Genomic DNA, 25,496 nt, shown 5'->3' on the forward strand with positions numbered 1-25,496 from the left:
TCACCACTTCCCCTGTCTGTTTGGTGGGCTCTGGTTATCTGATGAGTCCTTATCGTGGCCATACAGTGCTAGTTCACATGTCACGTTATCACACAGGTCCCTTCCCCGGGGCTCCCACAGGAAGAGCCTGTTCCGAGGGCGCTGCATGCCATGTATCTCAAGTGCCTTATGGTGAAGGGGGTGGGGGTGGAGGGGAAGATGGAGCCTGTTCAGGAAAGGGCGAAGAGTTTTAGTCGAAGTTTGGCTTTTGCATTCTGCTTCTTGACACTGCTCGACAGGAAAATCAGATACTGGATATTCTTATCGCTGAGCAATTATCTTATACTCGGCTACTTATTGACATTTTAATTTCAGTTTAATTGACACTGAACTTAAAACTGATAGTGAAAGCAGCAACAGCATATATACTGTACTCTTCAGGTCCCAGAAATCAACTAAATACTCACAGCATTGAGTATTTAGTTGATATAATAAAATGTATAATGTGTTTAATGAGACTGAGATATAAATATGTATTATAATTAGTTGTAAAATCTTTCTAATATATTATTTTGAGCCCATTCAATGACAGATTTATGACAAGCAAAACGAATTGAATGAACGTAAATATCTCCTACATTTACACCTATAAAACATCTATATCTACAAAGAAAAAAAAAGTTAAAAATTGTCCTCTAAGACGACTAAAATATTGCATTTCTTTGAGCGGGTCCTTTTTGCAGTGTACAATAAGAACTGATCATATTTGAAGGCTTAATGTGCTTACACTGCTGGTGCGCACAGTAATTATTATTTTCAGTTTACCAGCAGGAGCAACTCAAACAGGCTTTAAATGAGTCATGCCCACGCACAAATTACAAACCTAATGCCTCTGTGTATTGTTTGCTTTGGTGTTCCGGGGGACATTAACATAATTCTTCAAATCGTCATTAGAAAGGATGAAAGCAGGAAACACTGAGTCAGAGAGTTGGGATCGAGGAGGAGGAGGAGGAGGAGGAGGAGGTTCCCTGGGACCACGGGCGCGTATTTCATAATACTGAGGTTATGGTGACGCGCCCGGGACCTGGTGCTGCTCTGAAACGGTCCCCTCTCGCTCGCGATCGTCTGGACCCCGAGATACGAATCTGTCTTCGCGCGTCTTTTACCCCCCCGACTGACCAAAAGGGAGACATGTCCGCTCATGGATTGCTGAGCAGCGTTTTCTCCTGCTCGCTGAGCCCCAAAAGTATTGCCAAGCGGAGTCTGAGGCAGACCAGGAGCTTGGACTCGGCGTTGATGCGGCATTATGGTACCGAATCTGAGGACACTTCGTATAAGGTCAGTGGCCCTAAAAAAGTTGAAAAGTTGTTTTAATGCAGTGACAGAGGGCACGGGCGGTCGTTTTTGTTTTCGTGCTCCCTTTCTGCACTCTTTTATAGAAATTAAATAAAGTTGCAGAAAGTGATGTTGAGATTTAGTTGGTGACTTTGATGAAGACATAATGGCAAGGTATTGTTTTAACTGTAAAGCTGCAAGTGTCCTAAAGCTCACACAGTGATTTGGATGCTTTTGAACAGCTGTAATATTGTGCAGCTTTGGACATGCTTGTTTCCAAATTCCGGAAGTGCTCGGAATTCCCTTGAATGATGTAGAGACTGTCGGTCATTCTTTTTATCTTGCATAAAAAATAAAAAAAAACAAGTTAAAAAAAACATGACTCCCTGCACATTTGGTACATTTACTACGCGGTCAGGTGAGAAAATTCCAAGACATTGCTATTGCACCACCACCACCACCACCATGTCTGTGACTAATACTGTTACAGTATGCGTAATACCTTTTGATGCTGCGTCATAAGACATCCCATTCATTCCTCTGACGAAATAATGCCAGCCTTTGCTTACACTAACTTACAGACAGAGGTGTGTCAGGAAAAACCAAGGCTAAGCTCTATAAGCTCACATCATAGTACACCTTATCTCCCTGTAACATGGGAAAAAAAATTAGGTCTGTGTTACGGTAGGTGTTGTTTTAATAATTCGCTTGCAGCATCACGCTTCCAAACTGACAAAACCAGTATTGCGAACAATGATATTGTCAAATTATCTCTTTAAATCAATGCATTGTAAGTCTGTGCTTAAATGATTGTTACTAAACCTCGGGAACCACCACAGGAGTGAGTTGAGGAATGCAGTTTTTCTATATTAATTCACAGATTCACAACTTCACAGACTTCTATTAACACAACGTGTAAAGCAACAGTATCAGTGCAGTAAGTGCACAGGTAAAAGACAACATTTCTGTTCCTAATAAAAAAAACAAAAACTGACTACTAGGGCCCGAGACTGAGCCAATCTGCACTCTTGCACTTAAATCGGTCCACATGGCAACACTGTTTGTTTAGTATAATGGAAATGTATTGCAGACGTGACCTTATAGTAGGCTCGTAATGAATGCCAGGTATCTGGTCTCCCTTACAGTCGTTAGCAAAAGCCCAGAACCTGCAGCCAGAGCCCTTGGAAATGTAATGAGTAAATCTGAAAGAAGCTGATTAATGTTGAAAACCACTGCACCGCGTCAGAGAAGGGCATGCAATGCGACGTATGACTTTGTTGAGCAATGTGCTTGCGTTAACGTCAGCCCAGATTTATTTATTTTCAACTAGAAAATGTGGAAATGATTTTACAAGACCTTTTTGGGGTATTTGTGCACAACATGGCTTTACTGCTGTTACTACTACTTCTAGTACTTCTTTAAAGTTCTGACATAACACCAAAAACCAAAAACTGGCCACTTGAGCCAAAACTTGAGATAGTTTATAGTGACAATAACTAACTGCCTTTCCGTATGCAAACCTCACTCTGAGTCAGTAATCAAAGTCACATTTTCTGGGTGTGTAAATATCCAAGCCGTGGTTCATTCAGGGACAGTAGTATCCAGGAGACTGTTGCAACAACACCAGTGGAGCCAGGTTGACAGTGTTTCCCCATTTCCACAAAATACTGCTGCACCTCCACCCAGTAATGTCCCCGACTCTGCAAGGCTCGGCTTTCACGAGGTGTGCTGTATGTCTTACAACGCAAACTGTCCAGGACTCTTGTAAAACTAAAAACATATTGTGTGGCATTTAGTTTCTTGAATGCCATCCATTGCAATCTTGTAAAAGTAAATTCAGCAGGCAACCACAGGAAGTATTATATCACTGCAATACGTCAGACTGGTTAAATCCTAAAGAAGGTATGTCGCCGAGCCTTAGGTGCATTTGTTATATTTTTGTGATGTACATGATTCAGATGTCCGGCAAGTTGCAACTTGCACGATCCTGACACGTCCCTTCCCTTGTTTAAAGAAGGAGTGTCACAGTGGTATGTTTGATCTATGTTATAACCGCCCTTGATTTTCCATAGGTTGAATATCATTGTGCTTTATTAGTGGTGTACTCACTCAGGATAACAGCGGTCTAAGCTGAGATGGAAAGCAGAGACATCTGGTTTACATGAAGACAGCCTCAACTCTTATTTCTCACAGTACAGCAGCATGACCTGATCCTTGGCTACAGTCCCTCAGGCACATATTTCTTCCCACAGGAGACTGTCCGTTTGCATGGCACGGGGCTCGATGCGCCGGCTTGCAACTGCAGCACAGCAGCATCGAGTTTATTTCTGACAAATGGTAAAAATACACAGCGGGTTAGTTGTGAGCATAGATGTGAAATCATTGTTTTAAATCACTTTGTTTAAATCTCACTTTCAGCTATCTTTGTGTGGTTGCATAACTGACAGATATGATCTGCGAAGATCAACTCAAAGGGTATCGTCAGCCAAAGAATACCATAAGATATTGGTGCCATAATGTGTCGTAAAAGTGTATTTGTTATGTCTGGCACTGCAAGAAGCTAACAGAAGAAGGTCATATGAACCAATCTGGCATTGGTTAATAGATAGTTAAAGTGTCAATCTTTGCTCTTAGCCTGTTCTCCTCTGTGTATCGAGCGCAAACGGGCATATGAGAACAACATGTTACTGTCAGGGGAAAAGTATTCAAGGTTTAAAAAAAACAATAGACATACGGAGAGGAGAGAGAACATTGAGCGCTGGAATTTTACTACTTTTATCTCCCGTGTATACCTTCCTATCATATTGCACTGGCCTTGGAAGTATTCTGCACCCTTTTAAATATTGTGACAGAAGCCACGAGCACCCTAGTCCAAGTCAATTATGGTTTGATATGACTGTGGTGGATCCTCTCTCAGTTCCACATGAGTGCCTCGCATTGGTTACAGTCATGTTTAAGATTAATTTGAGCTGATTTATATTTTCATTATGGACTAGCCTCTGGTTATGTTTCCCTTTGGTTAGACCCTTGATACAGAAATCAAACTTAATAACTGTCGTTCAACGTCTTTTTCTCTTCTTTTCATACATTCTGTTTTAATATCGTCGAAATTAAATCTTGTCCGTGGAAGACGGCGATTTTGGAAGGACCCCAGGCGGTGTAATTTTCATTCGCTGGATAAAACACGCAATGCTTTAGAGAAATGCTTTTTGTATGACTCTCAAAACAGCCAGATTAGATCCGCGGCAATGAAATATGTCTCCATTTACTCCGGTTTCTCTTAGGAACCCGGTAAATTGCATGAAGTTATAAAGCCTTTAGAGGGAGCCATCTGTCATTCTGTTCGATGGAGATAAACGAGGGCATTAATCAGGGGGAGAAAGATTGAGGGTTGATAAGGGGTTGAAGCATATTCGTCGTGCGCAAAGTAAAATGCTTGAATTGTAAATTGCACACAATTATCCTGTCAGGTTATCCACAAGTGCGCAGCATTTTAAACATTGTGCATGTCCAAGATAATCAAGTTGTGTTGTTTGCAAAAGCGCCACTGTGTAGAGAACAGAGGAGACTAAATTTAGAAGGAGTGGTCATAATATAGCTTTCACCTATACTATACATTTTCTTTGAGGATCTTTTTAATCTACGCAGACATTATTTTTACATAGCCACAGACGTGCCGCCTCATTTCGTATGCCAGCAATCAAGCTTAATTCTGAAGTAGAATCATATGAGACGTTCAATTTCAAAATGAGGATTCATGAAGTGCACCCAAAAGCTCATCTGAATGCCACGAAGCTCTCTGGATATATTGTTGGAATAATTTGATGCAGGGAAAGAGAAGTTTGAGAGCACTGTGCTGCTGGAGTGTTTAGGCAGAGGATCATTTGCATTCCTCTGAGCACCACTGAAGAGAGATGGCCTGAAGGAGAAAGAGCTAGCAGGAAGCTGAAAACCGCTCTCAAGGATCTCACAAAAGGGGATTAGCTTTGTTAAATGCACGCTTAAATTGAAATCTATAGCTTATCTTCTGAAAGAGTTACGATGGGAGAGTCATTACACTTAGCTTCTGCTCTCTTGCGCTCAATAATCATCAAGCTGAAAACGTAACAATAGTGCTCAACGCAGGACTCAAATGAAGGTTTCTAAATGTCGATGATAATAGAAATATACAAATATTTTCAACTGTGACTTAACAAACTTCATTGGTGTGTCTATCATTGTGCTCCAAAGCATCGTACAGTCCAATACTGAATACTAAATCACCACAACTAAAACCAATGCCAGTGGATTTTCAGTGACTACAGTAATCAATAAAAGGAAGAAATGATGTCTGCATAATAGACATGCATGTAGAACTTGACTGCTATTGTGAATCAATATGTTAGAGACGACCCTCACAATGCTGTGCAAAAATGGACATATGGTATTATTGTAGTCGACAGAATGGACATTAATCCTATCTGCAATCTGATGATGATGACAATGTGGTAACAGTCACCACCTGCCCCAGCTGTTGTGCAAATGGCCTTTGAATGGGTTTCTTGCTATTTTCTAAAACAAGTGTAACAGAACTCGATAAAAGCTGCTTGTTTATTTTTTACTTTTACATATCTGTATCCACTCAGTATGTGTATTCATTTGGCATATACAGCATTATAAATGGGCTCCAGCCTTAAGCTGTTAATATACTGATATTAGGTTATATGGTAAATTCAATATACATGTAACTCAAGTGTTTCTCAGACTTCACTGAAGGACTTCAGTGTTTTCAGTTGTTACTAAAGATACTGTGTTTTCTGCAGAGCTCTCAAAGCAAAAGAGGATTTCTCCACCCAAGATCTCCTTCAAAATGTTTTCTATTTGTCTGGCATGCTGCTTCCTGTTTATCATCACCCTGCGCAGCATTAAGAAACCTCATTTCCAGAAAATCCCAGAAGTCTCAGTGGTCTTACCAGAATATATACAATTAAGGCACATGAATCAGGCAAGAGCAAGCAGATTTAGGCGTCATGTCTTTATTTATGAAGGTTTTCGTGAATAGAATGGGTGAACCTTTGAAATCTGTCTTGTTTACTAAGACATCTAAGTCTCTGTGGTACAATTCATTTTAACAAATAAAAAAAAACCCAAATCATTGTCTACTTGTTGTGGTTTCGAACCTTACTAAACTAAAACACATTTTGTGTTTGTTACCAATAAGACCAAGACATACTACAGACAACTGTTGATTTGCTGCAAAAAGTTATTTAGTAATCTCAAAGAGTTTAGATATTCATCAGTTAGCCAAATTATCTGTAAGGGGAAACAATTTAGTACTGTGGCTTTATTGCCTGGAAGTTGTTGCTCTATGACACCAAAGGCCCAATGCAGAAAGTTCAATGCGGTAAAACTTAAGCCCAAAGTGACGGCTTAAGGCTATCACACCCAAAACACTGAACAAACATGGTGTCCGGGTTGAACTGTTGGGGAATAACATGCAGTACTACTGTGTGTATGGCGTTAAAAAAGACATGAATAACCTGTCCCGTGATTTTAAATGATTTTGGGCTGCTTTGCTGCCTCAGGGCTGGGATACCCGACCAGTATTAAGGAGGAAATTAATTTCCAAATCTATCAAGGTTTCTTAAAGGATAATGTCAGGATGGCAGTCTGCCAGGTTAAGCTCAAGACACGAAACATTATAACTGTTTATGTATGATTAGCTTAAGCACATTGCATTTGTCTACTTGGATGGAGATCACATCGCATTTAATGACCAATTAAAGCATTCCAAACTGGGTTCGCATACTTTGTCTTGTCACTGCAGTTGCTGACACTCCAAATCAGGCTTGTCTGCACAGGTGTTTTCCTTTAAATTTACCAGATCAGACCACTTCTCAGAACTGCGTAGGTGGTGGATTGTTCCTGCTGTTGTCATGTTCCACTTGTCAATGCAGACAACTCTCACATATGCAACACACATAATCTGTTTTGACTTAAAATAACACTACTTATGGCTGTCAGTGAGCTTGCATGCACAGTACCAGGAAGCTGAAACTGAAGCATATCAATGGAATTCAGCTGTAGTCATTTTATTACGTACACCAGCGCTTTTCCTTGTGTGTCTTGTGAAAATGTCTTCAGTTGTAAAAAGCAGCATCGCTACTTTTTACTTTGGGGGCCTTGAGTGAATTTTCACTTTGCTAAACTCAGGTAGGAGGAATTGTTGACAAGAAGGCTGAGAAGAGGGCACTAATGGTCTTCTCACCACTACAGCGTGTTGGCAGCTACATGCTGCTCATTTGCCAGTGTGTGAGACGAGTCACTTGTCTTACTTCACCCTGTAAGCTCTGAATTTAGCTCATAGGGGGGCATATTTTTAACACCTGTAGCATCATGTCTTGCAAATTTGTGTCAGCCACAGGTCATACTGCAAGTGGAGGCCAGTGGCAGCAATTCTGTGTGCTACCTTTAACTGGCTTTACAGAAGAAAGGTAGCTAACAATTGTACAAAAACCCATAGCATCCTGAAACGATGTTATATGTATAAAGAATAGGTTGTAGTAGCTTCTTTGTAGGCTGTTAACAGTTAGTGATTGGGGTTCAGGTAGGGTTGCCAACTCCCTGAAAAATAAATAAGGGACACCTCATTGGCAGGGCCTGTTAACAGAATAAAATAAATATCTTTCTTAAACGGAAACCTGTCCTGCTTAACTTAAAACTGTATAAATTGATATGAAACAATAGAAAGCAGAACATTCCTCTTGTAATAGTGCAATAAGAAAAGTGCAAAAGCGTGAGGAAAAGTTGTTGCTTTGTTGTCTTCCGGTATCTTCTTCGCAAGCGACAGTACCTCAACCAATGAGATGAGCTGAATTCCAGCTGTCTGCTCATTGGTCACAGAGCAGGAGACGGCCTGGGAATACGTTTACCGTAAATGTTGATATAAAGCGCCCTGTTATTCATTAATTCCATTGACGTTGTACTCGCTATTTTTGATTCGCAGGGTAATACGGGACAAAGTGCGTCCCGTTTCAGCTCAATACGTTCAAGGGACGGTAATGGTTCGGGCTCGACAAACTGGGCACAGGTATACGCTATAACGTACTGTAGCCAGGTCAGTTGTCAAAGTAAAGTGCTATTGCTAGCTAGCATACTATTTGTGCAGTAGTAAGTAAAATATTTCACAATTGATTTCATTTAAGATAAGTTTTAAAAAAATACATATATTAAGCTGTTTCTATCTAAGCTGTGAGGTCTTGTTTGGGTAATTTGTAGACAACTTCCGGTGGACTTCGGTTTTGTAGTTTTCATTGTAGTTCCCGGATGTGCCGGTCTGTCCAAAATACTTTCCACCTTACGGATAAAGAAGCATAAATACCACTCACTGAACTAAATGTTTGACTGTTTGGTTGCCAGCAGTAAAATAAAATATGCTCAAAACGTTAATTAGAGATCATTTAGCTAGCTAACGTCTACCGTAGCTACTACAGTGCGCACCTCAAACCTCTCCATAGCAACGGTGGCTGAGACTCATGGGTATTGTAGTATTTGGCCCTAAAAGTTCTAAACTGCTCTCAGCAAGTCTAATGACTCGCTCAAATCGCACCAATTAAACCCTCTGAGTCAGATCTGATTGTAGTTTATTATGTCTATGGTTGTACCACCGCGTTATACTGTGCTACTCCCAGTCGATAAACAGTTTCTTTTTTTTGCATGACTATTCCAACTTATGTGTGTGTGTGTGTGTGTGTGATGTCTACCAAGCGTATTCCTCTTTGCCTGCGCACATGAGTTTGTTTTGCCATCCTGACAAAGACCACTGGCCCTTCCCGTCAACCCCTCCCTATTAGTGGTAATGTTATTCATGGAGGTCGCCTCTCACCGCGCGATGTTAATCAGTCCCCGAACTTGCTCCAGTTTCCAGTGTAGCGACACTTGCATCCAGGCATAGACATGTGGGTTGTGTTTATGTGGGCGAAAGCGTCGGTGTGCTTGCCAGTAAGACCCGGTGTACGCATTTGAGGGGGGACTTCTCATCCGTGGAGATCACTTTTCGTAATGGGGGATCCCCTTCTCGGGCGAAGTATCACTTACCTTGTAAGTAACTGATGTTGCTGTTGGTTTGTCTCTTGAACGTAGCATTGGCTTTTTGAATGGTTCTGTGTATTAGAAACAAAACTAGATTAAATAGTTACAGGCACAGAAGAATGTTAACTCAAGACATGTACCTATGTTAATATGTACCAGCCACACTCTGTATCTACTCTGTTTCAGTATGGAAACATAAGTAAGCTTGGAATAAATCAATATCTTTATTTTTAAACATAATGTAATTGAAACCCGCTTTTCTGTGTTTCGGCACACAAATGAGATTTCCACTAATGCACCTCTCCTTCCCACTCCTCATGCAAAGTATGTGTTGCATGCATGCATGAGACTTTTATGCATTTTAAAGTCTGCAGTCGACTGCCAGGAGCATTTATTGACTTATTAGAAGAACAGGATGTGAACAACTGAGAGAGGTTTTTGTTTTGGAACTGACAGTTTCCAGGTATTACAAGACGCCCTAGCATTATTTGAGTTTTGTCAACACTGTTGCCCATGAGGGCGATATGTCAGCAAGTGAATGCAGTTTTAAACACAACAACAAAAAAAAAAAAAAATCCAGTGCCGTATTCGCTGTGGAAGTGAGTGTAAGCTCTTTGTGGTAAACCCTTCCTGCAAAGCCCCATTGAATGGCTTCCTGAGCACCGAGGAATATTCATCACCTCGCTGGATCTTGCTCAAGTGTGCTTGATTAGTGTAATCTGAGCTCTCAATCTAGCTATATTGTATGAACTACCTTGCACGTTTCCTCTCATTGTATTCTAGGAAGCGCTATTGTGTTTCAGCACGGCTTTGAATTAAAATTAGCTTCTGCTCAACCAAGTGCACCTGTATTTAAGGGGCATGTATTTACTGGAACAGGAGAAGGTTTAGATGGACTAATGGTCGATACATTTTAAGAAGAACTTCTACTTTACAGCTGGTTTGGTGCCAGTACATAGGCCTGCAGTGTGGTTCAAATGTCACTATCAAAAGACCATAAAAGTGGTTGTTTGACAAGACAAAGGTGGCGTTTTCATTCTGGGGGACCACCACACCCTGTGAGCTTAGTGTGATAAGAAGCAATAACTTCATTCAGCTTTAACAGTGACTGTTTCTTTGTAAATCTGGGAACATCCGACAGATTTACAGATTTGTAAGAGGTTGCTAGCAAAAGCCTAACTGTAAGCTTCATAACGTGTTCACGATATGAAGAAATATTGAATAAGAGCTGCTCTCAAATGACAAGCCTTGGCCTGCAACACTAAATGCTGTTATTATGGAATTGCTAAAGGGGTATTGCATCAAAATGAGCGCAATACTCGGATCCTTCTAGGAATAAAGTAATTTTCTGTTACTTGTGGACGTCATGTCACTGACGGAGAGGAACTGTGGGAACCCAGCTCACGCTAACATCAGATATGGACAAGGTTTCCACTCCCATATAGTCACACGAGAGGAATGTCTGGACGAAATGGGCAGATAACCGAGAATGTGACTCGCTTGCCGCATTTCACATAATTGCAAAAGAAAGAGTGACATATAAAACAGCGTAGCTTATTATTTGCCCGATGACCTGATCGTCTGTTGTCATATAGAAAAAGGTGCTTTGTGTACTAACCAGTCTGTGTCGCTTTCTGTCATTTAAGTGTGCCACAAAGCCTTGTATAATACAAGCACCATACAACTAGCAGCCAGACAACCAAGCTAAGACACAACTGAGAGATTAGTGGAAAAACTATGTGATATTTAACAATTAAGAAAGGATGCCATTGTCTTGTCTAAAGCTATTGTGTCATTTTGAAAGTCTTCAGTTGTAAAGGACATAATTGTTCATGAGTTGTAATATTTGTCTAGCAAAAATGAGAGCTGAAACAATATGCAGACTTTTTGAAATAGTCAAAAGACTATGAACTATTACTAGGATTTGTTATTATTCCCTATAATATTATAAGATGCTGCCACAAAATGAGAAAAAGTGTTTTTTTTCCCACTTGGTTCCCAAATACAACTCAAGTACATTTTGGTAAACCCCTGTCTTTGTGCAGTAAACATGTGGCCAAGGGGAAAATACGCTCACTTGCCAGTTCATTAGGCACATTAGTGAAAACGAATCCGTTAGTCTAATATATCAGTCCTGCAATAAATCCCCCTTCATGATTGTTATAATGACACTTTATGTTGAAATAGCGCAAGAATTGTAGTAATTCAACTCGTTTTGGAGCATGTAGTTTGTGGTGAAACTGTATTGAATTGAACACAAAAGTGTTTCTGTAATTTAGCCTAGTGCACCCACAAAAACTATAGACACGCGTGTGGGTACAACACGGCACAATTCAGTAGTTCTACAGACTACAGCCTCCAGAATAACAGCACAGTTATTAATAACAAATGATGACTACCACAGCCTCCGTGAAGCAAGACTGTTAAATTACCGTGAAATTTGTTTTCACTATAGTGTACCTAATGAACTGGCAAGTGAGTGTATACAACACTGAGTTTTTCAAGCTACTTTTCAGGTAGCTCCTCTGTTTAGCTGTCTGTCTCGCCGTCTTCTCTTGCTCCATTAAATCCCATACTGACCTGATGATGCCGTCATCAAGGCTCCTTGTATTTCCTGTCACTGAAAATGAGTCCGTATGGCTGGCTGGATGCCTCATAGGCCTCCCCTAATCACATGCACGTGTGTTAAAATTTTTACGTCATACTGCAAGTGTACCGGATGATAATATGCTACTGTAGCACGGCCCTAAATTCTCATTTAATGGGAGTTAGCCACTTTAGTGTAAGCCTTATCCTGATAATGAGTTACTAAGCCTCTTTGGAACATGGCTCATATGATTGGCTTGACTGTACTGGATCAAAGCACTGTAATCTCCAGCATAGAGATGCTCAAAGGTTGAGGATTTTAGATCAGATTATTTGCTACTGTACTCAACCTTCAGAATGTCTGTATCAATGGCTTCTATGATTTGTGAAATGGTTTTTGGATTAGTTTGGATGATAGATTATTCAAAAACATCTGTGGAGTCCGCACCAAAACTAAAATGCTGCATCATGTGCTATATTGAGTGGGCTTATGGTTAAGTGTGCATTATTATTAATATTTATGCTTCTTTCATTTTTGGACAATCTGCACAGTGATTCAGTGTTTGTGATGCAACGTCTGATCCAGTTCAGATGGTTTTGTTTTTTTTGGCAAAAGGAATTCCTTAATGGGTCATAAATTCGAAGCCGGATAGTATTACTAAAGAATGAGCACCTCCCCATACTTGCTCCTACAATCAGAAAAATAAAAAAGTTTTACATGAAGTATTCGCTACAAACGCAGCATGCGAGCGAGAAGCTAATGTCATTTATGCATCACGGACAAACTCTTTACAGTCTGTCAGTTCCTGTCATGGGAAACGCTGCCATTTTCAGCTGACAAGTGGAGCAGAAATGGTTGTCAGCTCACGCATGCCGGAGTCTGGTAGAAAGTGTGACAAGTCACGGACGGGAAATGTGACACCAGCTGTGCGTATAGTCGATGTGTTACATATGAACGTGTGTGTGCGTGTCTCCGCAGGGTGACTTCACCTGGAACAGCGTGTCGGGACACAGCGTTGGCCTGAAGCCCGTCCACCTGCAAAGCCTCTCCGAGTTGGAGAGGGTTCGTCTCCAGGATGTGGCCTTCAGACGATTGCTTCGGGGTCACGACCTGGGCTGCCACATCGCCATCCCTAAATGTATAAACAAACACACGCGCGCACACAGATACACACTTGCAGGCCCAGTCTTGTCCACCAAGTTGCTACTCTGTCCCTGGCAAAAGCTTGTCACAATATCGCTTGTGAAACATGCAGCTGATGGCAAATGTTCCCCTCTTTTGTGTGAGGCCATGTTATTGATACAATCTTGCTCCTTGATTTATATTGGGACGTGTTTACCTTCTTTGGATATGTCATTACATGCCCCGCCTTGAGAATATGATTAATTGGGAACATGAACAAAGGAACATACTGTTTGAAACTTGTGCTGTCATAGTTTTATGAAGGGCTTACGAATTAAGATTCATTGCCTATCTTTGTCTCGACACTCCCTGCACAGTTTATCCGTGTTTGATGGCTCTTTTGAGTCGTGCAACTGTTTGCCAAATGAGCCTGAGAATATCAAGTGGAGCATGCATGAGCAGGAGCATATTGATGAGGTTTCTTTATCCATCTGTGGCTCTCTTTTCAGATGGCCACAAGCACAAGAAGTCACTCAGGAAGAAGCTGGATTCATTATCAAAAGAGAGGAGTAAAGACAAAGGTAAAGTTCCTCAGGATGAAGTGTAATTTGTAGCCATACACCGATCAAGCATAACATTATGACTTAATATTGTGTAGGTCTCACTTGTGCCTCCAAAACAGCTGTGACTCATATCAGAGAATGGACGTGGGCCTTCTGAGGGTGTCCTGTGGTGTCTGGCAACAGAATGTTGTTAGTGGGTTTCTTTGGGTCCTATAGGTTGAGGGGAGGGGCCTCTGTGGATCATCCCACAGACACTTGATCAGTTTGGGATCTAGTGAATTTGGAGGCCAGGTCAACACCTTGTGCTGTTCTTCATGTTCCTAAACCGTTTTTGTGTGTCGGACTGCATCCTACTGGGGATGGCTGCTGCTATCAATTACTATGGGGTGGGGGTGCCTGGTCTGGTCTAGGTGGGTGGTACACGTCTAACATCCACATGAATGCCAGGTCCAAAAGTTTTCCCCCCTAGAACATTGTTCCAAGATGGTCACTGTTATTTACTTCTCCTGTCAGTGGTTTTAATGTTTAATGCTGATTGGTGTACACAACAATGTTAAATTGCAGGGTAGCTTTTTTTTTTTTTTTTTTTTTTTTTAATGTGCTGTTTATTAGAAGATTTCCTGTTACAGTATGACCCGAACTTCCGACTCTTTTCTAACAAAGATAAACACAGCCATCTTTGAGCTCTGCGGGGGCTTGTCAGCCTGTTATTCCCCTCCAGTCTGTGGCCTCGTCAGCCTCTGACACTTTAAAGAATACTTTTATATCCTTTTGGCTGAAGCTGTATAAGCTCGATGAAGCAGGCGCTCTCAGCTGTTTATACCCACTGACTGATCAGAATCTTACAGTACAGAGGGAGCTGTGATCTTCCACCGCCGCCGCCGCCGCCACGCTGCCCCGCCCACTGCAAAAATCTGGCAGGAAAGTGATGTTCTCTGTCAGACGGGCAGTCGAGGGAAATAACTAAAACAATCTTAAGTGGTGGCTCATTCGTTACAGCCTATCCTCTGGCAAGCCCGGGCCCCTCTTTCCTCTTTTCCCCTTTTGTTTAAAAAGGCACTTGCGTAAGTATGTGCTCTCTCACTCTGAATATTGAGTGTGCGCTGCAGAAAACTGTTGTTCTGCAACTTACTGTTGTTCAAATTCGGGTTTGAATATAATAAATGAATCCATCGCAAATCTTTGCTTTCTGCAGAACATATTTCAAAGGGTATAATACATACATCTAAAGAGTAATTCAGAATCCCGCTGCTGACTTAGAGCTATGTGTGTGAACTTCAAGTCACCCTGCCCTGCTCTTTCCCCTCGCACAGAAACCACGCCACAGGCTTTTGGCATACCGCTGTCGCATGTCATATCCAACGACCGCATGCACAAGCTGCGGCAAGATCACCCGCGGGAGGAGCACAGCGACCCCACCGAACTGATGCTATCCTTCCTTCACCTGACCTCCAGCCTCAAAAGGGCAAACAAAGAGCTCTCCAGCAGCAACTCGTCCCTGAGCTCCACTTCTGAGACCCCCAACGAATCGCCCATGCCCAGCACGCCAGAAACAGCCCCACGGACACGCAGGAGGGTAGGCTTTTCTCTCTATACACCCGTGACACGCCGACGTAGAGCGACGGGGAGTTTGTCTGATCTCGCTAGACTTCTCTGGGAATTTGTGACCTTTTTATGTATGCACCGCACCTCATTTTGTTCATTCGCTGCCAAGCATCAGTGGTTTTTCCAGTCAATGTATGGTTGTCACTAACTGCTCGACAGGGCGGGGTGTCCGTGGATTGCATCACTGACCTTGACGATAACCAGTCTCGGCTCTTGGAGGCCCTCCAGCTGTCTCTGCCAGAAGAGGCAGCTGGAAACAGGAAGAAGCACCACGACAAAAAGCTCAGCCTTAACCCTATCTACAGACAGGTGCCCAGGGTAGTGGATCTCTGCTGCCAGCACCTGGAAAAATATGGTACTATTTTCAAAAGCGCATTGCAGATAATATATATAATAATGTGCAGCATATCTCTGTGGACCCTTTGAACACCTCATGAATCTTTGTCTGTGTTCAGGTCTACAAACAGTTGGAATTTTCCGTGTTGGGAGTTCCAAGAAGAGAGTACGACAGGTGAGACTTCAGCTAGTTACCTTTAGCGTTTCAATAAATTGCCTTTACGCTGAGCAACTATTTTATGGTATTAACTGTCGCAATGCGTTATCCAGCTCCGTGAGGAGTTTGACCAAGGATGGGAGGTCCACATGGATGAGGAGCACAGTGTCCATGACGTAGCCGCCTTGCTGAAAGAATTCCTCAGAGACATGCCTGACCCCCTCCTGACGAAAGAACTCTACACCGCCTTCATCAACACAATGCGTGAGTACGGCACACAAACCCACGCTGAATACAGTTATTCTTGTTGCTGCCTGATGAATTCTTGTGTTTCTTTTTTGATTTATTTGAGCTTGAGCTTCTTTTTTTCCTGCAGTGCTGGATTATTCAGACCAAGAGAACGCCATCCAGCTCCTGATATTTTTGCTTCCTCCTTGTAACAGCGACACGCTGCAGCGCCTCCTCTGCTTGTTGTCCACTGTGTCCGCACATGCTGAAGACAGCCTGGACAATGGGGGTCAGGAGGTAAAGAAACTGTGCGAGCCCTTTTTTCTGTGACAGTGTGAAGACAGGCATCAACGTTTCTGAACCTAATTCTTAACTCAGATTGCTACACCACCTCTATGTGTGCTACATCTGTCAAAGAAAGAAAGTGCCAAAGGGCAGCAGCATTGTGATCAGCCACAACATTAAAACCACTGACAGGAGAAGTAAATAACATCGACCATTGTGACAATGCAGTGTTCTGCTGGGAAACTGTTGGACCTGGCATTCATGTGGATGTTTCTTAGAGATGTACCACCCACCTACACCAGACCAGGCACCCCCACCCTGTAGCAATGACACTCCTTGATTGCAGCAGCCACCCCCAGCAGGATGTAGCACGACACAGACACACACACAAAAAACAGTTCAGGAAAACCTTAAAAAACGTGAAGAGCAGCACAAGGTGTTGACCTGGCCTCCAAATTCACAAGATCCCAAACTGATCAAGTATCTGTGGGATGATCCACTGAGGCCCCTCCGCTCAACCCATAAGACTCATAGGCCCCCACTAACAACATCCTGTTGCCAGGCACCACAGGACACCTTCAGAAGGCGCATGTCCATTCTCTGATGAGTCACAACTGTTTTGGAGGCACAAGTGAGACCTACACAATATTAGGAAGGTGGCGATAATGTTATGCCTGTTCGGTGTACATGGCAATACTGCCCAATAGCACACTGTAGTACTGTTTCTGTGAACATCCTTATGTTCTGTCTTAATCTGCTTTGCCTGTATTTCCATTACTTGTGGGAACCTGTGACATTATGGTTTACTTTCTGTAAACACAATTTATCTCAGCATCTATACATTTGCGTCTTGCCACTCTGCACCCCGCAGATAATACTGTTTTACTCGTCTATAATTCCAGTCTCTGGATTTGAGATAAGTAATGGGACGGGCCGAGAATTATTAGTCATCATGTCCAGATACAAATATAGATATATTTTTTTTAAGTGCATATAAGTACATGTGTTTGGAAAATGAACTCACTGTCCTGTCCTTATGCACATGTCCTTCTGTTTTTAAATCTGGGCTCAAAGTTCCTTAATTCAATATTTCTCGTCTTTTATGTTAATCTTCGTTTTTGACTCTTAATCACCACAATACAGATTTTTTTTTTCCCACGGATATAAACCGGTTTACTCTTGGCTCTGGTCCTAGAACATACAGTACATACTGTAACTGTGAACAAGAGGTCCGCTGAGTTTCTTTGAACAAAACAGGACAGAGCTGGACTTATTGATGGTGGCAGGCCGGTGGTAGGTGCACATTCCCAGCATTTTCTGGTTGCCAGATACTTAAATTTTTTATAATAGCAGCGGTCAGATACGGGCAATGTAATGATCCATGTGTGATTTCAGAGAGTTACTGGCAAACCTGAAAGAAACTGAATAAAGTCTGTTAAGATACAGTTTATAAAACCCATGTTCTGCTTTGTTCAGATGACAGGAAACAAGATGACGTCACTTAATTTAGCCACCATCTTCGGACCCAACCTCTTGCACAAGCAGAAGAGCTCAGACAAAGAGTTTGCGGTCCAGAGCTTCGCCCGTGCAGAGGAGAGTACAGCCATCATCGGCGTGGTCCAAAGGATGATCGATACATACGATACACTATTTGTGGTGAGCCGCTCTTACTGGAAAAACAAAAGACACCGGGGCTGTTACAGACAAGACAGGATTTAATTAAACAATCTCAAGGTCTTAGTCAGCTTTTCTCAAGTCAGCTCAAAAGGTATTTATGAGGAAAACTCAAGCTTAACAGAGTGAAGCCTCCTAATGAAATGTAGACATTAATTTCATAGGTTTTCAGAAGGACTAGGAGGGTTTTATAGTCACATTTAAAACCAAGTTTCATCAAAGTAAAGTCGTTTGTGTTTTTCCTGGAACCTTGTAAAATTGAATCTTTTCAAAGCTAGACGAATGAGAAGCCTCATTAGACGGGTCAGTGAGTGTCGTGCCAGCCTCTGCTTTGTTTATAGACAACATTAGCAAGGGGAAGCTTCTCATCTGCCTTTCACCTGACACCTCAGTGCAGAGGCAGTTAATTGAAGAATCAGAAAAATTGGGAGGCAAAACGTCAGCAAAACATTTGCTCCGCATCATTAATACCATCCACACAACTACTGTAGTATACATTGCACTACACATACTGTATAACCGCCCTCCTTCCTAAGACTTTAGCTATTTGATAAGTGATTAATTATTAATGATCATCAGTAAAACGGACTTGGTTCTCCTAGGTTCCTGCTGACCTGCAGAATGAGGTGCTGATGAGTTTGCTAGAGACAGATCCTGACGTGGTGGATTATTTACTGCGGAGGAAGGCCTCTCAGTGCTCGTGAGTTTCTGCCTTTTGGCTAATTTTTTTTGTGTGTGGTTGATTGCCCGCTGTGCATATATTTAAGTAAAACTTACTGTTTTCTCTTTGCAAGACTTCTTTTATCCCTGGCGCATAACTAAGTAGAATGCTGCTTATGTTTTTTCTCTGCTTTATTTATTTTATTTTTTTTATAGAGACTCGGGCCTTCTTAGACCAGACGAGTCCTTCTCTTTGACCGAGAGATGCTTGTCCACTGACTCCCTCAAAGCGTCTAGTGGGGAGGTGTCTCCCTACGACAACAACTCCCCTGTGCTGTCGGGTCGGCGGTTGTTTAAATACCCGGAGAGCAACAGTCCGCTCTCAGACAGCGTCTCCAGACTTTCTGAGCAGTACAAACTCAGTGGTCAGTCAAAAGATGGATCTGGCAGCACCTCTCCTACTTTTTCTACCGACAAAGGTGAACCTGGTTTCATATTATTAGAAAATGTTGAGACATTCAAGTAATGTGCTTATTTATTTATTTATTAGATGTAAATGTAGGCAGCTGGAGCCAACAGCTGGTTAGTATAGCTCAGCTTGAAGGCTGGAAACAGGGGGCATAGTTAAATTGGCTTTGTTCAAATTAAGCGGCAACCTCTGGGACCACGCTGCTCCAAAAAGAAAGTCAGTCCCTGTAGACCGCCATGTTAAAATGTCCAACTTTACAGCAGAAATAAACATGTTTACAGCCTGGTACAAAAAATGCTTTTAGTCTCTATAGTTCATTCAGAAGGTGAATTTTTATATAACTCATCCGTTTAAATTATACCAAGGCTTAGGTCTATATATATATATATATATATATATATATATATATACAGTCAATGTTTCAAACGCTAGCTTCTTAGACAGTAATCTAAATACTGTAGTTATTGTAACTTTGCCAAGACCGGACGGAAGCAGAAGAAGCTAGCATAAAAATGGGGCATGACTGTGGTTCTGTTGTAGTTTTGCAGCGATATAATGATATATTAAACCAAATTAAGTGATCCTCTTTATTCTTTTGTTATATTAGAGGCTTCCGATGACAGTTTCTGGGACACCTGGCATGAGCTGTTCAGGAAGGATTTCACTGGTTATCACGTCACAGGTAACAGAATCCTCTTTACATTACGTTTCTCCAGGTGATCTCTGGATGTGAAATGAATGCTGGATGTTAATGAGCGGTTTTTCTCCCAGGCTCCGCTGGAGACGTGTCGGAATGCGACTCCTGTGGATCATCAGAAGGGCAGAGCAGTCACCAAGGTAACAACAAGCTGCCTGTCAGACCGACACAAATGTCATTGGGCGTTCTGGAAAGCAGGCCACACCTCCCCGTGACTCGCAGCAGCAGTGGTCCTCATGACCAGAGAAGGCAGAGACAGGGAGAATCATCGTTGCATCAGGCACTGGGCAGCCAATCAGGAGCTAATAGCTCAGACGACTTAGCACAAAGGACAGGACGCCCTGCATGTCCATTACTTAATGCGAGGACAGACAGACCTCTAAGAGACACTCATATTTCTCACTCCACACCGTCCCTCTTCACATATCAACCTGACCCCCGGACCATCCAACAGTCCCAGCAGAGCCCCGCCCTCCAGACTGTAGATACTACACATGCCTCTGGGCCTGCAGAAGAAAGTAGTCCTGGTACCTCAAACTGTCAGACAGAGCGGTGGCATATATGGAAGATGCTGTCAAAAGAAAATCCAGAATCTCTGTCGGAAACTTTGGTCTGATGCACCTTTAAGATAACTAACCTGCAGATAACCAGTTTTGCCGTCACATCGCCTGAAATATCATCATCTGTAACTGCAGTTCAGTGTTGTATTTAATATGCTGATGATTATTATCAACTGTATCATTATTTTAATTATTATTGGTAATTTGCAGGGGTGTTTAATATATTTGAAGCATGATACTGAATGTTTTTATTCTTTTGTACTTCATTATAATATGTTGTGAATACAGAGAAATTATTTGCGAACATCCAAAACTCGTATTTACACTTGAATGTTACAATTAGACTTGAATGTTTTAGTTTTTTTATGAATGTAAATAAAAAAAAAATCTATCGTGATATCGCCTCAAATAGCATAGCGCCACCTTAAAAAGTACCTTAGCTACTCTAACACTGAGTTTTGTTACAGGTAGACTATAATCTCAGTTGTGGGAAGTGTTTTGTAGTTTGTCCATATTATTAAAGCTCAATGATACGTTTTGGAGAGGGCTCGTGACGGCACTTTTCATTAAATTGCTGCTTTTCAGCGCTCATTCTCTGCCTTCCCACGCCTCTAATTTTTGCGTTCAGTGCAAAGAAACAACTTTTTAAGGAGCATCATTTACAGAGATGAACATACTGTATTTTATTTGTAAATTGACTGTATTGTAATTTAATGAAAAAACAGCTATCCATTCTTTTTTGTAGGTGCCACTTTAATAAACAGATTTTTATATGTTTCACGCTTGTCTGTGTTAATCCTAGCCTGTTGTGTCTTATGAACGGTGCTTTCATTGGCATCAGTCTTCACTGTTGACCGCTCCAGACCACAGAGGACATAGCTGGATGCGAGACGAACAAGTCTTCCACACTGTAGACGTCATTTTTCTTAAAAGAAAATCGTAGTATGGGGTCTTTAGTTTTGTGGAGTGACGTGTGATGCTGGCAATCTCAGCTAAAGACGTTAGAAGAGTAAAACAACAGAGTTCATTTGTGCTATCGTGTCGAGGGTGTGGCAGGTTGGTGTATTTGATAAAAGCCTGAGAGTGCTGCAAAATAAATACAGTAAATGAGTCCTTTTAATCTGCAGAAAAGAGAGTTTATGTGAATAATCTAAAGAAATAATCTAAAGACACTCCGGCTTCCTCCCACCATCCAAAGACACCCTGGTTAGGTTAACTGGTGATTCTAAAATGGCCGTAGGTGTGCATGTGAGTGTGAATGGTTGTCTGTCTCTCTGTGTTAGCCCTGCGATGGACTGGAGACCTGTCCAGGGTGTGCCCCGCTTCTCGCCCGATGACAGCTGGGATAGGCTCCAGCAGACCCCCGCGACCCTTAACAGAAATAAGCGGTTACAGAAGATGACTGAATGAATGAATTTAAAGACTTTGTGACCTTTGTGCATCCAATATTTACCAGTGAGCCAACTAGGCAAATCTAATCAGTTTATTTCCTTCAGATTTACTTTAGATATTATCCCTTGATGTAACCGGTGTAAATAGAATTTAAAATGTGAAGATTGCACTCATACACCTCCTGAAGCTCTCTAAGATTAAATTAGGGGTGGTTACTTGATGATTAAGGATGATTAGGGGCATATTTGTGACCTGGTACTGCTATAACGATGAAAGCTAAGTTCCTTTTTAAAAAATATGTTTTTTAGAGCTTGATTAATGTAACCTGACCCTTTACTCTAAGAGTTAATCCAGAACTAACATGGTTAGCTGTGATTGTGACTCTGCAATAGTTCAGAACATGATGAAACAGTTGTTTAAAGTGGCCACAAGGGGGCACCATGAGACCAGGAAACAGCTTCCCTTCCCCTTCTTTGCTTCTTCAGACTCAAACCAGTGAACAGGACACATCTATGGCTTCATTAACACCTCATTAAGTACCGGGCAGCTGTTTGTTAGATTTAATCACTATCAGACTCAGTTTCCCACCATGTTTGGGATGCTGGTGATTTCACGTGAGAAGGATGGTGACAGTTTTTATGTTTGGAGAGATGCAATTTTACCTTCTGTGATGCACCGATGTCCTTGGGTGCCGAGCTGAGATAAAAACTGGCAACAATAAACAATAAATACAACATCACACAAGTGTGTAATGGCGCTAAAAATGTCTGCCATTAAAGCCGTACTCAGATTACAGATCAGTTTATAAATCTGGGAAAGCATATTTGGGGATGCTCGAGTGTGATCGCTCTCCGTAACGTGATGGAAATGATTGTGATTGCTGTGTAATTTGGTTCTGAATTATGAAAACGCGGGGATAGGTAATTTCTCACCCAGATAATAAACTCTTCGCACGCCGAGCAAAGACTGCGTACTTCCTCGACACCGTGATTTGTGGTTAAACTTCCAGAGCTCCCCAGCTGTGTGAGCGGGGCTGCACTGGCCTCCGCACAGTCCCACTCTGACTAGACCAAAGAGACAGAACAGGATGTCTGGATGTGTTTTAACACAGAATAAAGCCTCACTGGCATAATGGAGCCATACATTGTTCTAAACGTTAACAGGCCAAGCTGTGGGGGGAAAACAAAAACACAGCGGCGGAGATGCTCTCTTCTCGAGGCCCGAGACTGAGATCAGATATTTAATTTCATGCCTTATCTTTGGAGTGCTGATGGATGTAAATTGATCTTTTGGCAGAGCGTTGCTGCTGTTTCCCAGCAGGAGGTCCATCCTGCCTGAGTCCGCTCCCTAGCATCAGGCGCAGCTGCGGGGAGGACAGAGGAAGGTCACAGCTAAAATGAGACTGAATGTTCAGAAACAAAAGAGCCCCGGCCCTGCGGTTTCAAGGTCGAGATTGATACACAAATCTCTGCAGGGGAGAAATATAGAAGCTCGGCGGAGCTCATTAAGGTGTTAGTCATGCACAATCACTTTTGAATCAAATGCTGCACAGCCTCTATCCCTTTCTGTCATTTGAGGTACCATTAATGGGCGGCTTTATGCCGACTGCTTTTCAATAACTTGCTGTGCATCTTGAGTGCTTACTGACCTCAATGACTTACTTGCTAATGATTTGTAAAAGCCCCATATGAGGAGACTAAATACAAACAGTTCCTTCCAGACTATTTTTTTTCTTTCTTTTTTTTTTGATGTTTTGAAATATAACCTCAAATGAGGGAGCGTATCTCTAAGTGCAGTACAATACAGTTCTTACCATTAATCGCCCAAGTTAATGGGTTGCATTCAGATTTTTCAAAAGTTGAGTGACGAAGCTGTTTCACGCTGATTGATGACTCCACTTGTGCCTCATTGACCGCCTGAAAACGTATTTCCGTGGACTCCGCCGACGCCGAACACGATACAGGCGGCGATGACACGACGGTGAACACAATACCTGTCATTTGGCAAACGGAACAATGTGTAACACAATAGTTGGCAGCAGCCTATTAACAAACGCAAGATTGACACAATACCCAGATGTCAATAAGAGTGGCTTATGAGAGTCATGTCATGACTGGGTGATGGAGTTTATTTCAAGCAATAAAAAAAAAGAAAAAGTCCAAGATTAGAGGATTAGCGGTGATTGCATTAAGCCTCTTAGCTTAGTCCACTTCAGCACTGCTTAAAAATGTGATGTTTCAGATATTAAGTCTGTCGCTGATGAATTAAGTTTAAAGTTACATTACTGAACTTTTGTCTCCCCCACTCAGTTCATACGAAGCAGAACACCCAGTCTTACTCCTTCTGTGCTCAAACACGTCACACTTGTAAAGCGAATGCCTCAAACAAAGACTGCGAGCTGAGTGTAAACAGTTCATTTTTTGGTTGATATTGTCTCTCAGCTCCAATCAGGACTGTGAATGATGATAGCCACGCGGAACAGGAAGTCTTGGCCTGGATTTCCGTTATCTGTTATCTGGATATCCTCTGGCTACACCGGAAACTCCCCCCCTCGGAAACATCGCCTGTTGTTCCCAGAGGTTATCAGACTTCTCCCAGGGGTCTCCAATGTGACGAAGCCTCGCCAACTGTAATCTGCGGGGGCCCCCCCCCGTTCAGACCTCGCATTAACACCCATCCTGGGCGATCCCATCGCAAGTGGCCAGCTTCTTTAAATACCTGTGGTCACACCTGGCAGTGAAATCCGTCTCCACTGGTCTTCAGCCAGCACTTGGAATCTGACCTCGGTTTCGTGTTCTCTATGCAAATAAACACCAACATCATTTGGGGGGGGGGGGGGTCGCTACCACGGCATCTGAATCAGTTGGGAAATGATTCATATTATGTTGTTGATCTTACATTACTTAGCTTGGAGACCTGCACAAAGCTTCCAAATAATACAACTTGAACTTGTGCTGTTTGAGGCAGTGACAGAAGAATCTCCAGTAATAAAGTTCAATAGCCTGGTCATTGATGAAATATGTAACTAAACTCCGCATGGTTAGTTCAGTTAACAGCTACAAGGACAGAATATTTTAAAAGACACCACTTACAGTGCTTTTGTCCTTTAATTTCTAATAGTGGTTGAGTGCTTTTTTTCTGAATTAATGAGGCAGAGCGCCACTTAAGAGGTCCTCTAATGTGACCCGGCATTATGCATCGTGTGTTCACACTACCTATCAAAGGAATGCAGTTAAATATGTCGCAGACCGCATCCGAATGGTCAGATCACTCAAATGTGACCTCAATGTGTCCTGGGTGTTCACACCTGTACTTTAGGCTGGTCACTTGTGATCTGATTGCCCAAGACAGATCTTTTTTAGATTTCAATCCCTCCCTTTTCCCCTTTTTTTTCTATCTGGAGCATCACAAACTTTTTCTTGGCACGTGGCATGCTCCATTCATTTCTACAGTGGCTCCTCTTTTCAGTTCTGGCAGACAGTCTTTGCTAGTTGACATAAAACACATTGCTACTGGTGCATAAAACTCCACACAGAGATGTGCTTTAGTGTTACTTTAACTTGAATGTATCTGACATTCAGTTTTGCACTATAGCTTTAAGCTATTTTGTGCACTTTTATTTATTTTTTTTGCTTGGATTTGGATTCTGAGCACCACTCCCTCCTCTCTTCTTCTCTGGAAAGCAGACTTTGAATTAGTGCTTTCTAGTCAGAATTTTTTTTTGAAATTTTAATTTAATTTTTTTACGGCATTCCAAATCAATTAAATCATATCTGT

The 25,496-nt window shown here is 42.1% G+C and overlaps 1 protein-coding gene across 1 annotated transcript; it reads left to right on the plus strand.

The window, feature by feature from the left end:
- Positions 1-1,170: 1,170 nt before the first annotated feature.
- On the plus strand, positions 1,171-21,119 carry LOC311488382 (rho GTPase-activating protein 6; the record flags this gene model as incomplete). The annotated part of the gene is made up of 13 exons (XM_084545039.1): positions 1,171-1,317; positions 12,950-13,109; positions 13,603-13,674; positions 14,970-15,232; positions 15,421-15,616; positions 15,717-15,772; positions 15,868-16,018; positions 16,131-16,279; positions 17,744-17,923; positions 18,544-18,641; positions 18,818-19,080; positions 19,678-19,752; positions 19,842-21,119. 13 exons carry the CDS (start codon positions 1,171-1,173, stop codon positions 20,381-20,383), a joined length of 2,352 nt encoding a protein of 783 aa, XP_084401165.1. The 3' UTR covers positions 20,384-21,119.
- Positions 21,120-25,496: the final 4,377 nt, after the last annotated feature.

Source organism: Chelon labrosus (assembly GCF_963514085.1).
Source record: "Chelon labrosus genome assembly, chromosome: 5".
NCBI classification, from domain to species: Eukaryota; Metazoa; Chordata; class Actinopteri; order Mugiliformes; family Mugilidae; genus Chelon; species Chelon labrosus.